The sequence below is a fragment of the Mustela putorius genome, unplaced genomic scaffold (genome assembly GCF_011764305.1).
Source record: "Mustela putorius furo isolate JIRA1106 unplaced genomic scaffold, ASM1176430v1.1 tig00003972_pilon_pilon_pilon, whole genome shotgun sequence".
In the NCBI taxonomy this organism is placed as follows: domain Eukaryota; kingdom Metazoa; phylum Chordata; class Mammalia; order Carnivora; family Mustelidae; genus Mustela; species Mustela putorius.
Window position 1 is genome coordinate 16,250,580 of NW_025422115.1, and position 18,402 is coordinate 16,268,981.

Sequence of the window (18,402 nt, forward strand, 5' to 3'; positions counted from 1 at the left end):
GTCCACAGGCCAAGGAGGGTGAGGCAGGGTAGGTTTGGGATTGAGAAAAGCCTTGGTATTTAGCAAGTGTTGAATTTTTCCCCCCCTAGGGATAAGGGGGAGGGGAACCAGGCGGAACCAGAAGGAGAACCTTGCTCAGTGGGCTCACAGTTCAGTGGGGGGACACTCAAGGCATCCGCCCAAGGTGACAAGAGGAACAAATGCTCAGAGGGACAGAAGGGGAAGCCTAGCAAAGATGTTGCACAGAGGTAATTAGCATGTGCAAATGCCCTGAGGCGAGAAGGAACTTGACAGAAGGAACTGGTGGGTGGTCAGGTGGCTAGGTAGCCCAGAAAACAGGGCTACCAGGTGGGGAGTGATGCTAGGGGACAGGAGCTGAAGGGGCAAGGGCTGGGGTGGTGGTAATGAGAGGCGGACAGAGAGGAGATTGAGGAGGTGAAAAAGAAGGCAGTGGAAGGGGAGGGAGAGGACTGAGAAAGGACGACTCTGGGTTCCTGGTGCAGACAGCCAGGTGCAGGCTGACACCTTCACTGAGAGGGGAGTGGGCTGAGAAGCAAGCTTTGTGAGGGAGCTGAGTCCAGTCTTGGACACTTTGCATTTGAGGTGTTCCTGAGCTGTGAGATCTAAAAAGAGGTGAAAACCAGGCAGTACATGGGCTGCCCTGAGCTTGGGGGCGGGATGAGGTCCTGAAGGATTTGGGGCCTGAGGGGAGTGGGAGCACGCACTGAGGCTGGAGGGGTTCTCACCATGAATGGAGAGACTGAGGCAGAACATGGATGTGTGGGTTAGCGGAGGGATGGGAGGGAGAGCCCCTGGCAAGGTATCGATTCTGTCAGAAAAGGGTCCTGCCCCTCATCCCCAGGGCAGCTGGGGTCACCCTGGCAGTCCCCCTCTCCTTCCTTTGGTGAGAAGCCAGGGATTAGCCTTGCCCTCTCACCCGCTGTGTGGCCACGGGTCAGTTTCCTCACCTCGCTGATGCTTGTTTTTCTCATCTGTGAAATGGGGACTGTCTCTGGCAGAGCTGTGAGGATTAAAGAATTTAGGCCAACTATTCTCACATTGGAACAGACATCAGCAGCTCCCGGAGGCCTGTTAAAACCCAGGGAACTGGGCCCCACCCCGGAGTTTCGGCTTCATGATCTGCCTTTCCGACAGGCCCCCAGGTGATGGTCAGGCTGCTCGTCCTGGGTCCACACTTGGAGATCTACTTAGTTTAGGGATGGTGTCCACCCCAGGCCAGACCCCCGCAGTTCTCTTCTAGGCCTGGATCCTTGTGGGTCCTATCAGGTTGCTGAAACCTCAGTTTCCCTAACTGTCCAGTGAGAAGAGGGAGGCCCCTGGAAAGCCTGCCTTGACGCTGCAGAAGGGCAGGAGCTCAGAGCTGTTCCGTGCGGGCGTCATGAGGACATACGGCCACCAGGGGGCGTGCGCGCTGCTCCGCGGAGAGGCAGGCAGGGAGGACGAGGGGCGGAGCGCGGAGCCTGAGGCCAGCGACCGCGGCGTGGGGGCTGGGGGGCGTGGGGGCGTGGAGGCGGGTTGGCGAGGGCAGAAGGAACAGGGGTGGGGCGAGTGGGGGATGGGGCGAGCGGGGGGTTCCGGGGGGAGCTGGGGGGAGCGGAGGGGGAGGCGGTGGAGGAAGCGGGGCGTGTTGGGGGAGGTGGGAGAGGTGCCTGCCCGCTGCTTCTGTGTGATCCAGCAAGTCTGGCCACTCTCTGGACTCAGTTTCTCTTTCTGCCTTGATTGCGCCTCCTCAAGGCATCCTGGTTGCAGAGGGTGCCCCAATTTATTTTGCCTCCTTGGTTAAGGGTCTGCCAACGCAGGCAGAGAATTTCACTCCAAATACTACCTTAGGTCCAGTCTGCAACTTCTGCGATCCTTCTCTGGGTACACTCAGAGACTTGGCACCCATGGGCCCACACTGGGGCACGACAGGCCCAGGCATCCCTCACACAGCTGCTGGTGGACACAAGTCGGTCTGTTACGAATGCCCGCAAGGGCGGCAGGGTGGGGGTGGGGGGCCGAGGTGGGGGAAGGGACCCCAGAGAGAACCTCAAGGGAACCCCTAACTGAAAGCAAGACCTGGGGGGTTTCTGATTTCTGGGGGCACCCAGTAAGCTCTTAAGCGGGGCAGTATATAGCTCAGGTCAGGTTCAGGGACCTGGGGGACCCCCCCCACCCAGGACGGGGATGTGCAGATGTGGATGTGCAGATGTGGACCCGGAGGAGGGTGGCACAACAGCAGCCAGGTCCTGACAGAGGTACTTTAGACCTATTAATTAATTTATTCCTCATCACCGTCCTGTTTGTGCTATTATCCCCATTTTACAGAGGGGGAAACCAAGGCACAGAGAGTAAGTCCCTTGCCCAAGGTCACACAGTGAGTGTGCAGCAGATCCTTGCCTGGACCCAGGCTACCTGGCTCCCGGGTCTGCTTCTGATTCATGTGGGAGTGCGGAGGGAGCGGGAGTCCCTGCCCAGGGCCTGCTGCCTTCCCAGGCTGGGATTGCCAGTCACTCTCCTGCTCCATCGGGCGGGGAGCTCACCCCACTGAGTGGTCCCTGCCCCTGAACCCCAGTGACCTGGAGAGAGCCGTTCACCCCTGTTGGTTGTGTTTCTGACCCAAGGAGATGTTTGCCTCATGGCACCCCATTACCCCTCAGGAGACAGGATTGGGTCCTGGGTGGGCTCCGACACCTTAGCTCATTTGTGGTTCTGGGGGTCAGTCCCCACCGTAGGGCCGGGCCGCTGCATAGAATATAGGAGGCCCAGTTACATGCGAACTTCAGATAAACAACAAATACTTTTTAGATGTAAGTGTGATCCATATATTACATTATATTAAAACACCATTTGTTGTTTGTCTGAAATTCGCATGTACCTGGGTGCCCTGTATTTTTCTCTGCTGTCCAGCAGCCCCACCCCTGGGCGTTCTCCCCCAGGGCCAGCCTTTTCCCTTCTTGCTCTTCGAGGGCCCACATCTCTACTCCAGAACAGCCGCGATGCTGCCTCCTGACTCCTCCTGAGAGGCTCTCTCAGCCACCCCCGCTCAGTGCACCCTATTGTATACTCCTCCTGGCTCACGTACTTGGGTACGCCCAGCATCCTGGGTCCGCTCTTGGAAATGTCACCACTGTGTGCCCAGCCACACCAGCCAGGAACAGGGACAGTTTCTCACTGTCCTCCCCCATACGTCCTGTTCTTCCTGCCCCACCGTCTCTCTCCTCTGGTACCCCTGCCTGGCTTGCCTCTCCCTTCCAGCTTCTTCCAAACACCCTCCAGGCCACTTGCCTAAAGCCAGGTCTGTACCCTGCATTGTCCAGCTTCAGCTCGTCCTGATGGACTGGCTGAGGGAGGGAGAGTTCTGAAAACACAAAGCCAGGAGCATTGCGCCACAGCTAGGAGGTGTGATAGCTTTACCATTCCAAAAGAGGAACTCTGCCTTCCAGAAATCCCAGCTTGCTTCTGAGCGGTGGTCATGTCTGGGTCTGGATCAGTGTGTGTGTGAGTGACCTAGAGCCTTCCCACCAAATGAAAAGTCCCTGGGCTGGTGGTGGGGCGCTTCCGTCCTGTCATGCCCTCCTCCCGCTGACCCTGGCCTTTCTGTTTTGCAGCTCCTTGAGGGCCTCCTTTGACTCCCTGAAGCAGCGTAAGTTCCGACTGTCCCCAACCCCAGGCTGCAGAGTGACAGGACCTTCTGGGAACAGCCATGTCCCCATAGGTGGAGGTAGATAGGTGCTAGTTGGGGGTGGGAGGCGGGGAGGAGGGCGGTGCTCAGGCTGCGCACAGGGCCCTAAGGCTAGTGGAGGATCTGGGGGGTGTGGGGCTGATCTGGGCAGAAGTAAGTATGTGCGTGGTTGAAGCTCCTCACCCCCGTGCTCTGCCCCCAGAGATGGAGAATGTGGGCAGCTCCCACATCCAGCTGGCCCTGGCCCTGCGCGAGGAGCTGCGGAGCCTTGAGGAGTTCCGTGAGAGGCAGAAGGAGCAGAGGAAGAAGGTGAGGGGGGTGCTCGGGGGTGGGGCATCCTCACTGAGAAGGTTGTGGGGGATGGTCCCTCCAGACAGAGCCCAGGGAGGGTGGGAGACTCACTCCAGGCTTGGGGATGAGAGTGACTTGATGGTGAGAGGATGGCTGTGCGCTGAGATGGGGCCCTGGAATCAGGGCCCAGCATGCAGGCCTGAGAACCCCACTGGGGGTCTTCCCCTGAGCTGCCTCATGCCAGGGAGAGGGAAAGGCATGGGTCTTCTTGATTATCCTCCTACAAGACTGTGGAGGATCACTGACAGTTTGGGAGTATCCAAAGGCGGTAGCCTGATTGGGGGAGTCGCCAGAAACTGGTCCTCAGCCCAAGGGTCAGGGCTGTTTGAGCAGGAGAAAGGCAGACTTGGCGGCTGGCCTTCGCAGCTGTTCTGCCACGCTGCCAGCCTGAGAGGGGCAGACAGAGCCTGTGGGGGGCTGCCAGGCCTTCCCTGGCATCCCCAGGTACTTCTCACCTGTGGATGGGGCGTGGCTGTCCCTGCGCAGAGGATCTACATGGGAAGGAAGTAAGGTCCCCATCATGGGAGGTATGCAAGCAGAGTCTGGAGGTTCTTTGTCAGGGAAGCTACAGGGGTAGGGTGGGGGCGGGCTTGGTGATCTCAGTGTCCCAGGGCCCTTTCCCAGGCCTGAGACTCTCTGAGTGGCTGAGCACTTGGCTGCTGGGAAGGCAGCTGGGTCCACGTGCGCACTCTCTCAATGTGATGAGGGCGACGCCCCAGGCAGGATGGGAGAGGCCAGCACACAGAAACCCTTCTCGCTTGGAGGTGAAGGATCACTGCAGACTCTCCAGAGAACCGAGAAATGGAGAAGTCCACACAACTGAGCTGTGAGGGGAAACGCTTGCCTGCTGTCGGCTGGAGCCAGGCTGGGCCTGGGTGTCCTGGGCAAGCTCTTCTCCTTTTGTGCCTCAAGTTTCCCTCCTGCAGGCTTTGGGGACCCAGCCCTGGTCCAGCCACCCGCCCCCTTGGTCTTCTCAGATAGGCTCCGGCTCTGATGAGTGGCTCTGACCACAGAAATCTAGTGTGGCTGCCCTCCCTGCCCACCCAGCCAGCCACCTCGGGGCCTCGGGCTTTCACGATTCTAAATTTGGGTCCCTGAGCAGACAGCTGGTCTCCGAAGCCAGCCCCAGAGGCCAGCTCCACCTCGAGGTGCCGGAGCAGGTGGCCTCTCTGAAGCTGGGGCTTGTCTGCAGGGTGCAGAGCACCCGCTGAGGCAGCGAGGCCCTAGACTGCCTATTTTGAGTTCTCCTGGGGCCAGAGCGGGTGTTTCAGAGAGACGCCCTCCCCAGAGCGGCCGGGGCCCCCCCAGTGAAGAACTGTGGGGTAGTCTGCAGGAACACAGCCTGGGCTCATGTGTATGCACCCGTGTGCCTATGAACTTGTGTGTGTGAGGGGGAGGGGGGAGCGGGGGGGCCCGGCACACGTGTGTGCCTGCCTGTGAGCAGCTGCGTGTGTCTCGTGTGTGTGTGCCTGTATCTCTGTGACCCGCTGGCTTGCCGGAGGGCTCCCTGTCAGCCCTGGCCCCACTGAGACCCGAGGCAGAGCCAGCCCCGGTCCTCCTTAGACCCCGATCTCTGTCACAGCTCCTTTCAGTCTCTGCCTGAACAAGAAGTCTGAGAGGTGAGGTCAGGGTGCACTGGCCTTGTGTGTACGCCTCGTGTATCCACAGGCGGCAGAAGTTTGGTGGCAGGGGTGTGTGTTCCCCTGTGTGAACAGGCCCATGGCTGTGCACAGGGACGTGCAAGAGTATGCTTGTGTGTCCTTGGGTGTGGTGTGTGGATGTCCTGTGAATGCGCACATGAAGGCCTACATGTGCAAGTGTGTGCAGTGGGGACACTGGGGACCTGTTAGTGTGTACTTCTGTGTGTGTCATGTGGAGCTTGGCATGCGTGTGCCAGAGTATGTACACAGTGTACAGAAGCCACGAGGGGGTCTCTTTAAGTGTGTGTGTCTGTGTGCGTGCATGCGTGCGTGTGTGCAGGGTGGGTATTCCAGGGACAGAGACCAAGTCTTGGCTGGAGTCTGAAGCAAAAAGTCATGATGGACACATCCTGTCCTGGGCTCTAGTTTTCTGTCCTGAACAGAGATTGAGAAAGAGTGGGGCGCGGGAGAGAGGACTTCTTGTCACTGTCCCCTTCAGAGCCAGGAGGGGATGCTGTGCCTCATCCCGGGGCCACTCCATCCTCTTGGCCTAGGGGAGCATCCGGTTGCCACAGCGCCTCTGCTCAGAGCCCCATGTCCCCCACAGTACGAGGCTGTCATGGACCGGGTCCAGAAGAGCAAGCTGTCGCTCTACAAGAAGGCCATGGATGTGAGTGTGAGGGTGTTGGGCCTGGAGGCGTGGGGGACTTATGGTGCAGACCCCAGGAGCCCTGAGCTGGGTCCCTGGGACGGGGCTAGCCTCTGACCACCTGTCCAACAACACACGCCATGGCCTGTTGGGTGCTCTGGGATGCACAGGGAACCCAGGGCCCATGTGGCTAGGCCCAGGCCCTGCCCTTGGGGGGCTCCTGACTGAGGAGCAGGCAGTCAGTCCCAGACAGTGGCCCACAGGATGATCTATGCTGTCAGTTGGGGACTCGGGTGGAGGGACAAGAGACTGCTGAGCTGTGTCCCCTGGGACTCCAGCTGAGAGGGAGCAAAGGGGTTCTGCAAGAGGGGACAGCACAGGCACAGGCCAGCATCATGAGGATGCATGGCATTTGCGGGGACCATGTCTCTAAACAGGATGCAGCCATGGGCAGGGCCAGAGTCCCCAGGGGGGCAGGGCCTGGGAATAAAACTCCCTTCTCCATCTCCCTTCTGGACCCCCAGACTCCTGTTCCTGGTGAGGAGGCCCCAACTCCACCCACAGGCCCCCGACAGGGAGAAGGGAGGCTGGGTTCAGGGACCCTCACTGTGGGCGCTCCTGCAGTCACACTTCTCCACCCCCTCCCACCCAGTCCAAGAAGTCATATGAGCAGAAGTGCCGGGACGCTGATGATGCCGAGCAGGCCTTCGAACGCATTAGCACCAACGGCCCCCAGAAGCAGGTGGAGAAGGTGCGTGGGGCCACTGAGGCCGTATGGTGTCACCCATACAGGGCTGGAACAGGGCGGGTTGGGAAGGAGGTGCCGTAGACACCCCAAGAAAGGTCTGCAGCTGGGATATCTGCTCACTCCTCTCTGAACCTCCATCTCCTCATCTGCGAAAGGGGTTTCCTGGAGTCTCAGGGCATGGACAGGCACGGCCAGCTTAACTCTCACATAACCCATGGAGAGGGGCTCAGGAGACCCATGTCACAGAGGGAAAACAGGCCCTGAGACAGTGAATGACTTGTCCAAGGTCTCAGAGCCAGGAAGCAATGGAGAAAGGATGCACACCCAGGTCATCAAGCGCCCAAGATCATGACTGCTCTGGCCTCCAGACCAGGGTGGGCTGCCAGAGATACCAGGGCCCAAGAGCGCATTTCGCCCATTGCACAGACAGGAAAGCTGAGGCCCAGAAAGAGCAGGGGCCTGAGGGTGAGTTAGGGGCAGCAAGTCGAGGGCAGAGCCCAAGCCCCAGCCAGCAGGGTCAGCAGTGGCCAGGTGGAGCGGTGGGACCTGCCCATCCACATTTCTCCCTCAGGTCTTCACCTCCAGTTGTCGCACGTGTAGGCGTGGGCTACATGCTTCTGTTTTTATTTTTTTGTATTGGACCTTTTTTGATTGTGGTCCTCTGTGGGGTGAGGCTGAAGTTAATGGTGGGATGTGCCCACAGTTGGCTGCTGAGTGTCCTCTTGGGTGGCTCAGGAAGGCTGGGACAAAAGCCCTTCAGAGCCCCCCAACCCCAGGGAGGCTGAGCCCCCGAGGGCTGGGGCCAGCTCAGCTCTGCTTTCCCTCTCTCTCTTCAGAGCCAGAACAAGGCCAAGCAGTGCAAGGACTCAGCCATGGAGGCAGGTACGCGGCCCTGCTCGCTTCCTCTGACCTGGGAGGGTGGTCAGACAGGCCTGCCCCCGCCCCCCGGCACTCTTTCCTCGCCCTGGGGACGCACACGGACACATGACTCCACAGAGGCACACGCTCACCACTCTCATATAATCATGCGAGTAAAATAAAGACATCCGTGTTCTTGGGGCTGTGTGTGTTTCAACTACTCTGCTTAACAACCCTATGAGGTGGCTGCTATTGCTCTCTCCCTTTTAAGTTTTTAACAAGCATAGTTGGCGTATGCTGTTATATTAATTTCAGATGTACAACATAGTGAATCGACAATCATAAGCATTAGGTAGAGCTCACCATGATCTATGTGGTTGCCACCTGTCACCGTGCAGTGTTATTACAGCGTTACTGACTCTGTTCCCTAGGCTATACTTTTCATCCCTGTGATTCGTGTAATTTATTAATGGAAGTTTATAGCTCTTCATCCTCTTCCCCTATTTTGTTCGTCCTCCTAGCCCCTTGCCTTCCAGCAACCGCTAGTTCTCTATTCTTAGGATTCTGTTTCTGTTTTTTGTTGTTTTAAATTTCAAACATAAAGTAAAATCATACGGCAGTTCTCTTTCTCTGTCTGATTTATTTCCCTTGACATCATGCCCTCTAGATTCATCCATGTTGTCATGAATGGCAAGATTTCGTTCCCTTTTATGGCTGAATAGTATTCATATATACCACTTCTTTATCCATTCATCAGTTGACGGACACTCAGGCTGCTTCCGCATCTTGGCTATTGTAAATAATGCTGGAATTAACATAGGGGTGCATGTATCATTTCCAATTAGTGTTTTCATTTTCTTCAAGTAAATAGCCAGAAGTAGAATTACTAGATTGTATGATAGTTCTGTTTTTCATTTTTTGAGGAATCCCTGTACTATTTCCCATAGAATTGTACCAGCTTGCATTGCCACCAATAGTCCAAGAGGGTTCCCTTTCCTCCACGTCTTCACCAGCACTGGTTGTTTCTTGTCTTTTTGATCCTAACCATTTTAACTAACATAAGGTGATATCTCACTGGTTTTTATTTGCATTTCCCTGACAATGAGTGATATTGTGCATCTTTTCACATGTCTATTTGTCATCTGTATGTCATTTTTGGAAAAGTCAGGTCTTCCGCCCACTTTTTAAATCAGATTGGGTCCCCCCCACCGCCTCTACCACCAAGATTTATTTATTTACTTTAGAGAGGGAAAGAGAATGCATGGCGGGGGGCATCAGGAGATGGAGAGAGAAACTCAAGCAGACTCTATGCTAAGCACAGAACCCAACGTGGGGCTTGATCCCACGACCCTAAGGTCATGACCCAAGCTGAAAACCACAGTCAGACACTAAACCGACTGTGCCACCCAGGTGTCCCCGGGTTGGTTTATTTATTTTTTTTAAATGTAGAGTTGTATGAGTTCTTTATATATTTTTAATATTGTCCTTTGCCCATTCAGTTGGTTGTCTTTTCATTTTGTGGATGGTTTCCTTTGCTGTGCAAAAGTTTTTTAGTTTGATGTAGTTCCAATTGTTTACTTTTGCTTTTGTTTCCCTTCACTGAAGAAACAGATGCAGAAAAACATTGCTAAGGCTGACATCCAAGAGTTTACTGCCAAGGTTTTCTTGTAGGACTTTTATGGTTTTGGTTTCACATTTAGGTCTTTAATCCATTTTAGCTTATTTTTGTATATGATATAAGGAAGTCCTCTGGTTTCGTTCTTTTGCATGCAGCTCTCCCGTTTTCCCAGTGCCGTTCATTGAAGAGCCCGTCTTTTCCCCATTGTATATTCTTGCCTCTTTGTCATAGATTAATTGACCATATAAACAGGCGTTTATGTCTGGGCTCTCTATTCTGTTCCACTGACCTATGGATCTGTTTGTGCCAGTACATGTTTTGATTAGTATAGCTTCGTAGTATAGTTTGAAATCTGTGATTGTGATACCTCCAGCTTTGCTCTTCTTTCTCAAGATTGTTTTGGCTGTTCAGGGTCTTTTGTGGTGCCATACAAATTTTAGAATTTGTTCTAGTTCTGTGAAAAATGTTGTTGGTGTTTTGATAGGGATTGTACTGAATCTGTAAATTTCTTTGTGTAGTGTGGACATTGTAACAATATTAAATTTTCTAACCCATGAACATGGTATATCTTTCCATTTATTTGTGTTGTCTTCAATTTCTTTCATTAAGGCCTTTGTTTTCAGAGTATAGGTCTCTCATTTCCTTGATTAAATTTATTCCTAGGTATTTTATTCTTTTTGGTGCAATTATAAATGGGATTGTTTTCTTAATTTCTCTTTCCACTAGTTCATTATTGGTGTACAGAATCACAACAGGCTTCTGTATATTGATTTTGCATCCTGCAACTTTACTGAGTTCATTTATTAGTTCTAATAGTTTTTTGGTGGAAGCTTTAGAGCTTTCTATATATAGTCTCATGTTATCTGTGAACAGTGACAGTTTTACTTCTTTCTTAGCAAATTGCATATTTTTTTTCCTTTTCTGATTGCTGAATAAATATGGTGAGAACGGATATCCTTGTTTTACTCCGGATCGTAGAGGAAAAACTTTCAACTTTTCACCGTTAGCCGTAGATCAGGTCATATGATGGCCTTCATTATGTTGAAATATGTTCCCTCTAAACCCATTTGTTGAGAGTTTTTATCAGGAATGGATGTTGAGTTTTGTCAAAGGGTTTTCCTGCATCTGTTTTTTTTTTTTTTTTCTAGTAGTCTCTTATAATTCTTTCTTTTTGCAGTGTCAGTTGTAACTATTCTTTCATTTCTGATTTTGAGTCCTCTTTCTTTCTTGACGAATCTGGCTAAAAGTTTATCAATCTTGTTTTCTTTTCAAAGAGCTTTATTGTTCTATTAATCTGATCTTTTTTTTTTTTTGGTCTATATTTCATTTATTTCCACTCTAATCTTTATTATTTCCTTCCTTCTACTAACTTTGGGCTTTGTTCTTTTTTTAGGTCCTTTAGATGTAAAATAAATTGTTCATTTGAGGTTTTTCTTGTTTTGTGAGGTAGGCCTGTATTGGTATAAACTTCCCTCTTATAATTGCTTTGGTCACCTCTCAGAGATTCTGTAATGTTGCGTTTCCATTTTCATTCATCTCCAAGTATTTTTTGGTTTCCTTTTGTATTCTTCGTTGACCCATTGGCTGTTTAGTAGCATGCTGTTTAGCTTCCATGCATTTGTGTTTTTTTTTTTTTTTCAGTTTTCCCCTTGTAATTGATTTCTAGTTTCATACTGTGATCAGAAAAGATGCTTGATAGTATTTTAATTTTCTTAAATTTACTGAGCCTGGTTTTGTGGCCCAACATGTCACCCACCTGGGAGAGTATTCCATGTGCACTTGAAAAGAATATGTATTCTGCTGTTTGGGGATGGAATCTTCTGTATGTATCTTAAGTTCATATGCTCTAAAGTGTCATTCAAAGACATCATTTCCTTATTGATTTTCTGTCTGGATCATCTATCCATTGATGTAAGTGGAGTTGGTCTCCTAATATTGATTGTTGTTATTTCTGTCAGTTTCTCCCTTTGTGTTTGTCACTATTTGCTTTGTATATTTAGGTGTCCCTATGTTGGGTGCGTGGATATATACAATTGTTATATCCTCTTGTTGGACTGATACCTTTATCTATGTAATGCCCATCTTTGTCTCATTACAATCTTTATGAAAAATCTGTTTGTCTGATGTATTCCTACCCTAGTTTTGTTATTGTTGATGCTTCCATTTGCATGGAATATCTTTTTCCATTCCTTCACTTTCACTCTGTATGTGTCTCTGAGTCTGAAGTGAGTCTCTTATAGGCAGTATTTGGATGGGTCTTATTTTTTTTTTTTTTAAAGATTTTATTTATTTGAGAAAGAGAGAGCAAGACCAGGGGAGAAACAGAGGGAGAGGGACAAGTAGACTCCAGGATGAGTATGGAGCCTGATACAGGACTTGATCCCATGAGACTGAGATCATGACCTGAGCAGAAATCAAGAATCAAATGTTCAACCAAGTGAGGCACCAGGCACCCCTGGATAGGTGTTATTTTTTATCCATTGAGTTACCCTATGTCTTTTAATTCAAGCATTTTGTACATTTATATCTAAAGTTACTACTGATAGGTATGTATTTATTGGCATTTTGTTAACTGTCTTCTGGTTGTTTTTATAGTTCTTCTCTTGCTCTCTTCCCGTGTGACTTGATAACTTTAGTGTTACACCTGGTTTCCTTTCTCTTTGTTGTGTATCTATTACAGGTTTTGGGTTTGTGGTTATTATGAGATTTATATGTGACATTCTATGTATATAGCAGTTTATTTTATGTTGATGGTCACTTAAGTTCCAACATGTTCTAAAATCACTGCAATTTTTACTCCTCCCTCTACATTTTATGTATGTCATAGTTTACATCTTTTTATTTTCCATATTCCTTGATTACTTTTTGTAGATATAATTGATTTTACTACTTGTTTCTTTAAACCTTCATACTGGCTTGATAAGTGATTTACTATTTTTACAATATGTTTGCTTTTACTAGTGACATTTCTTCCCTTTCACTTTCCCTTCCCTCCCCTTTCACTTTCTTGCCTTTTCTTTTACATTTAAGGAAATCCCTTTAACATTTCTTGTAAAGTCAGTTTAATGATGAACTCCTTTAACTTTTCTTTGAATGATAATGTTGCTAAGTAGAATGTTCTTTTTTTTTTTTAAAGATTTAATTAATTAATTTATTTATTTACTTTGACAGACAGAGGTCACAAGTAGGCAGAGAGGCAGGCAGAGAGAGAGGAAGGGAAACAGGCTCCCTGCTGAGCAGAGAGCCGGATGTGGGGCTGGATCCCAGGACTCTGGAATAATGACCTGAGCCGAAGGCAGAGGCTTTAACCCACTGAGCCACCCAGGTGCCCCTAAGTAGAATATTCTTGATTTTAGGTTTTTAAATTTATTTTTAAAGTAATCTCTACATCTGGGATGCCTGGGTGATTTAATCATTAAGCATCTGCCTTTGGCTCAGTCATGATCCCAGGGTCCTGGGATTGAGCCCCGTGCCGGGCTCCCTGCTCTGCGGGAAGCCTGCTTCTCCCTCTCCCGCTCCCCCTGCTTGTATTTCCTCTCTCGCCATGTCTCTGTCTGTCAGATAAATAAATAAAATCTTAAAAAAACAAAAAAGTAATCTCTACATCCAATGTGGAGCTCAAACTCACAACCCCAAGATCAAGTCACACACTCCCACCAACTGAGCCAGTTAGACATCCCTTAAGTTGTTGTTTTCTTCTTTTCTGTCAGCATTTTATTCATATCACACCACTATCTTCTGGCCTGCAAAGTTTCTGCTGAAAAATCAGCTAGCAGCTTTATGGTGTCTTTTATATATAACTAGTTGCTTCTCTCTTGCTGCTTTTAAGATTTCTTAGCTTTAATTTTTGACCTCATAATGATTATTTGTTTTGGTGTGGTCCTCTTTGGATTTGTCTTGTCTTGTTTGGGGCTTTCTGAGATTACTGGACCTTGGAAGTCTGGACCCAGATGTCCGTTCCCTTCCCCAAGTTTGGGATGTTTTCAGCTATTATTTCTTCAAGTAAGTTTTCTGCCCCCTTTTCTCTTTACCTTCTGGGACCCCTAAAATGCAAATTTTAGTACACCTGATGTCCCTTAACCTATGCTCATTTTTAAAATTCTTTTTTCTTCTTGCTATGTATCTTGGATATTTTCTACTACCCTATCTTCCTGGTCACTGATCTGTTCTTCTACATCCTCTAATCAGCTGTGGATTTCCTCTAGTGTATTTTTTTAAAAAGATTTTATTTATTTATTTGACATAGAAAGAGAGAGATCATAGAAAGAGAGAGATCACAAGTAGGCAGAGAAGCAGGCAGAGAAAGAGGGGTAAGCAGGCTCCCTGCTGAGCAGAGAGCCCAATGCAGGGCTCGATCCCAGGACCCTGAGATCATGACCTGAGCTGAAGGCACAGGCTTAACCCTCTGAGCCACCCAGGTGCTAAAAATACACTAGAGTGTATTTTTCATTTCAGTTATTAATTTCTTCAGCTCTGCTTGGTTCTTTTTTTATATTTTCTGTATCTTTGTTGAAGTTCTGAGTTCATCTACTCTTCTCTCAAGTCTGGTGAGCATTTTTATGACTGTTACTTTGAACTCTTTACCAGGAGATTGTTTATGTTTTGTTTTCTTTTTTTTTGAGTTTTTGTTTTATTCTTTCATTTGGAACATATTCTTCTTCTGTGTTTGTTTCTATGTATTAGGTAGGTCAGTTATGAATCCTAGACTTGAAAGTAGTGGTCTTATGTAGAAGTTTTCCTGTGGGGCCCAATAGTACAATCCTTCCTGTTCACGAGAACCAGGACTCCAGAGGTATCACCTGTGTGGGCTGCATATATACTCCTGTTGTGACTTGGCCTTGACTGCTGCAGGCTTGCTGGTGGGGAGGGCCAGTCACCGACCAGCATGGCTAGCTGACAGGTTTGGCTGCAGCTGCTGCAGGTGTGCTAGTGGGTAAGGTTAGCTCCTAGTGGCTTGGCCACTGTAGCATCCCCCTTTTTAACAAATGAGGAAACTGACACACAGAGCGGTAAAGTAATTTACCTAAGGTCACACAGCCAAGAAATGGTGGTGATTGCATTTCAGCCCAGGCTCTCTGGCTCCAGAGCCCAGGACTTTCACAGCCCTGCCATCACGGGAGACAGACACACTCACCTCACACAGTCTCCTCTAGATCTCTTTCTCTTCTATTTTTCACCTGATGCCAGAACCCCAACACCCTTTGTCTCTGTTGGCACACCTCCTAGTCCAGAGAGCTCACCCCCACTCTCCCTGGAAATGCTCTCCTTTCTGCTCTGCCTCTCCCAGGACCCAGCTTCTCCCTTGGCTGGCAGATAGGTGTCCCTCAGATTTCTGGGAATGGAGGTCATGGCCAAACCTGCTGGGTTCCATCCCCGCAGCTCCCATGCTCCTACCTCCTTCAGTGCTGCCTTCTCCAGGCCTCACTTTCCCATCTACAAAGGGTGAGGGGGTGGGACCCAGGGATGGCAAGAGGCCTGAACTCTGATCTTGAGGGATGGGCTCGACTGCAGCACTGGGCAGCTCAGAGCACAGTGGGAAGTGAAGAGTCACCTTCAAAAGACCAGTACCAGAATAGGTGGCCATAACAGGCATTCAGATGAGGCACCACAAGCCAGGGCAGGTCTGTGGGAGGAGGGGGCACTCCAGGGATCTGGAGGGCACTCTGTACATACAGGGGCACTGTAGGAGCAAAGGGGTAGGGGTCGGGGAGTGTGCCTGGGCCCTGGCCTCCTTGAGAACCACCTGTGCTTCCAGAGCGAGTGTACAAGCAGAACATTGAGCAGCTGGAGAAGGTGCGGGGTGAGTGGGAGCAGGAGCACCGGACCACCTGTGAGGTAAGTGACCTCGGGCATGGAGCCTGTTTCCCCAGCTGCAAAATGGGAAAGATGTTCATTCCTATAGCTGCTTCATGGGGGGAAAGCAAGGCAGTGGTGGGAGGAAGGCCTCATTCCCTCATTCACCCATCTACTCTCTTCCCAGGCCCTGTGCTGGGTCCATGTCTCTGGGAACTCACCATCTTGCTTTGTGCCCTGCCCTTTTGTTATAGGCAGGCATCCCTCCCCCTTTTTTGCTGAGGCTCAGACAAAACTCATAGCTTCTCTGGGTCCTGTTGGTAGACAAGGCCTGGGACACAGGCTTCAGGGCTCCGGGTCTAGTGCTCCTCTTACAACACTCCCCAGGACTTTTTCCAGTGTGTGGTGGAGCCTGGAGGGTGGGTGAGGGCAGGAACCAGAAGCCTCAGGCTTCTGAGGTGGGGATGGGGATCCCTCAAGAAGGATGTTTCCTTTGGACTTGGCTTTCAGCAGAGCAGGGTGTAAGCTAGTCAGCACCGGCTGGGTCGAGCAGGGCCCAGTCTGGCCTGGCCCTAAAGCCCTTCCTCACTTCTCACTTCCCTCCCGCCTCCACCTCCCAGGCCTTCCAGCTGCAAGAGTCTGACCGACTGACCATCCTTCGCAACGCCATGTGGGTGCACTGCAACCAGCTGTCCTTGCAGTGTGTCAAGGATGATGAGGTGGGGGTGGGGGGCGTGGGCAGGGAGGGGCAGGGAGTAAGCGGGGGGTAGGGTTACTAGGGAGGGCAGCCTGCAGACAGCAGCATGCCTGGGTCCATCTGAGTCCATCAACAAGTACTCAGGGTCCCGAGGACAGAGGCTCGGTGCAGGGCCCCGGCTTCCCCACCTGGAAGGCTGCTTCAGGGGTTGCCCGGGCATCTGCCTCCTTGCTTACCCTGCTCCATGGTCCTTGGCTCTGCTCTCAGGGCTGCAGAGTGCCTGTTCCCCCTGTTGGGGTTGGGGAGGCCAGTGGACACTGCCTTTCAGAGATTTGCAGAGGCTGGAAGACCCTGGGCAGCTTACTCCACCTGGTGCTTGCAGGAGTCCCTCCTTGGCCCCCAGTCCCTGTGGGGTGTCCTGGTTCCCCTTACTGCACTCTACATGCCAGGAGTGTCAGGGGGGTTCCCCCAGGAAAGAGGGGCTGCCACTTCCACACCGGGGGCTCTGACCTCTGTTAATGCAGCCTGAGAGCCATGAGCTCTCTTCTGAGGTAGTTGGGACTCCCTGATGCCCATTGCTGTTCCTTGCCTGACCCCTTCTGCCCATGGACTGCGGGGTTTGGAGTTTTCCCCCCTGAAGATGACCTGAGCCCACCTGGTGGCCTCCTAAAGAAGGAGTGTGGGCTTTGGATCGTGTCAAATGAAATCCAGTCTGGCTGCACTGAATTCTTGCTCTGGGACCTTGGGCAAGACACTTGCCTTGTTTCCTTGTCTGTGAAGTGGGGAAAGCGGTGTCTACTTCTGAGGGCAGGAGAGAGGGACACCCCTTGCACAGGACCTTGTGCACAGCTAGTGTTTAGGAACCAGGAGAAGCTGGCAGCCAGGGCTCTGACCCCTCATGCCATGGTGCCTAAATACAGGCACTGAGCTGTGCACACAAGGCCCGAGAGGAGGCTGGTGGGATGGGGGTCCCTGGCCAGAGTTCAGGCGCACTGAGGAGCAGGACTTGGACGAGGGTGGGCATCAAAGACCCTCAGCATCTGCTCTTCCCCAACCCCAGCTCTACGAGGAGGTGCGGGTGACACTAGAAGGCTGCAGCGTGGAAGCCGACATCGATGGCTTCATCCAAGCCAAGACCACAGGCACTGAGCCCCCAGGTGAGGCCCAGCCCGCAGGCAGCATAGCTGCTGGGGCCAGCCCCACCTGTCCCAAGGATGCCTGGCCCCCAGCTGAGCCTCCCCTGCAGGGACAAGATAGGGCAGCTCACAGCTCACTTCTGGGTGAAGAAGACTTGGCAGACCCAGAGGAGGGGTCAGGGACGATGCAGGCCCCTGGCTGGGTTCCTTGCCTGCCGCAACACTCAGAAAGGGGAGTAGGGCTGGGGATCCCTCTTAAAACCTCTTTGGTTCCATGTCTCATAGAAGAGAGAGAGGCCCCTTCCCCTGCCTGGAGGCAGCCTTGGGCCAGAATGGGAAAGTGAGGCCTCAGTCTGGGTCTCTGGATGGGGACAAGTTGCAGTATCAGGTGGCACAGGTCCTGCCTGCCCTGTCCCCGGCCACCGTGGGCCTCACCAGCTTGCTGCCCACAGCTCCTGTGCCCTACCAGAACTACTATGATCGGGAGGTCACCCCGTCGTCGGGCAGCCCTGGCGTCCAGCCATCCTGCGGCATGATAAAGAGGTGAGGAGCCTGATGGGGCTGGGGAAGCATCAGGAAGAGGGTCTAGCCTTCCCACCTGCAAGTGGCTCTTCCACATGCATTTATTGAGCTCTTGCTGTGGACCTGGCGCTGTGTTAGGTCTTGGGCACTCTGGGGACAAGACAGACTCAATGTGGCTCATGATACCTACAGCCCAAGGGGTCCCAGACATTAAGCAAATAATCACAGCCCACTACTCACCAGTGACTGTGCTTGGAGCTCCAGGGAGGCCCCAGGCTGGCTTGCATGTCCCTCGGGCCCCGCTGCTATCCTGGGTTGGTGCCCTGGACAGTCACGCTGCAGTGGTGACACTCTCCAGCTGGGGCAGGACCAGGACACAGGAGCAGGGCCGAGATTCTTGGGAGAGTTCCCCGGGCTTCTCAGGGCCTCTTCTCTGGCCTGGCTGCAGAGGGCCCTCGTACATGTGTCATTGTGTCACCTGCACAAGTCACTTGCTTTCTCTAGATCCGGAGCCCCTGAGTTGTTTGTGTCAGACTCAGAACTAAGGGCTCTCTTAGTTCAGGCCTGGTGGGCACAACGGTGACAGCCCACTGAGAGCACTACAGCCTTCTCAGGGAGCCCTCCAGCAGCCAGATTCCTGAGGGGGCTGTGTGCCCTGTCGCTGGGGATCTGAGAGCATCTGTGGGTTTTATGTGTACCTGCGCC

The 18,402-nt window shown here is 51.7% G+C and overlaps 1 protein-coding gene across 5 annotated transcripts in view; it reads left to right on the forward strand.

The window, feature by feature from the left end:
• The window catches only part of PSTPIP1 (proline-serine-threonine phosphatase interacting protein 1), a 59,182-nt gene that overhangs the window by 37,799 nt on the left and 2,981 nt on the right, over positions 1 to 18,402 (forward strand). For all 5 annotated transcript variants that reach the window (XM_045070498.1, XM_045070499.1, XM_013059410.2 and 2 more), the window contains 9 exons: positions 3,612 to 3,646; positions 3,888 to 3,994; positions 6,284 to 6,346; positions 6,978 to 7,076; positions 7,910 to 7,955; positions 15,305 to 15,384; positions 15,963 to 16,061; positions 17,100 to 17,196; positions 17,628 to 17,718. In XM_045070498.1, coding sequence (XP_044926433.1) covers positions 3,612 to 3,646; positions 3,888 to 3,994; positions 6,284 to 6,346; positions 6,978 to 7,076; positions 7,910 to 7,955; positions 15,305 to 15,384; positions 15,963 to 16,061; positions 17,100 to 17,196; positions 17,628 to 17,718 — 717 coding nt within the window. The remainder of the gene's footprint in view (positions 1 to 3,611; positions 3,647 to 3,887; positions 3,995 to 6,283; positions 6,347 to 6,977; positions 7,077 to 7,909; positions 7,956 to 15,304; positions 15,385 to 15,962; positions 16,062 to 17,099; positions 17,197 to 17,627; positions 17,719 to 18,402) is intronic.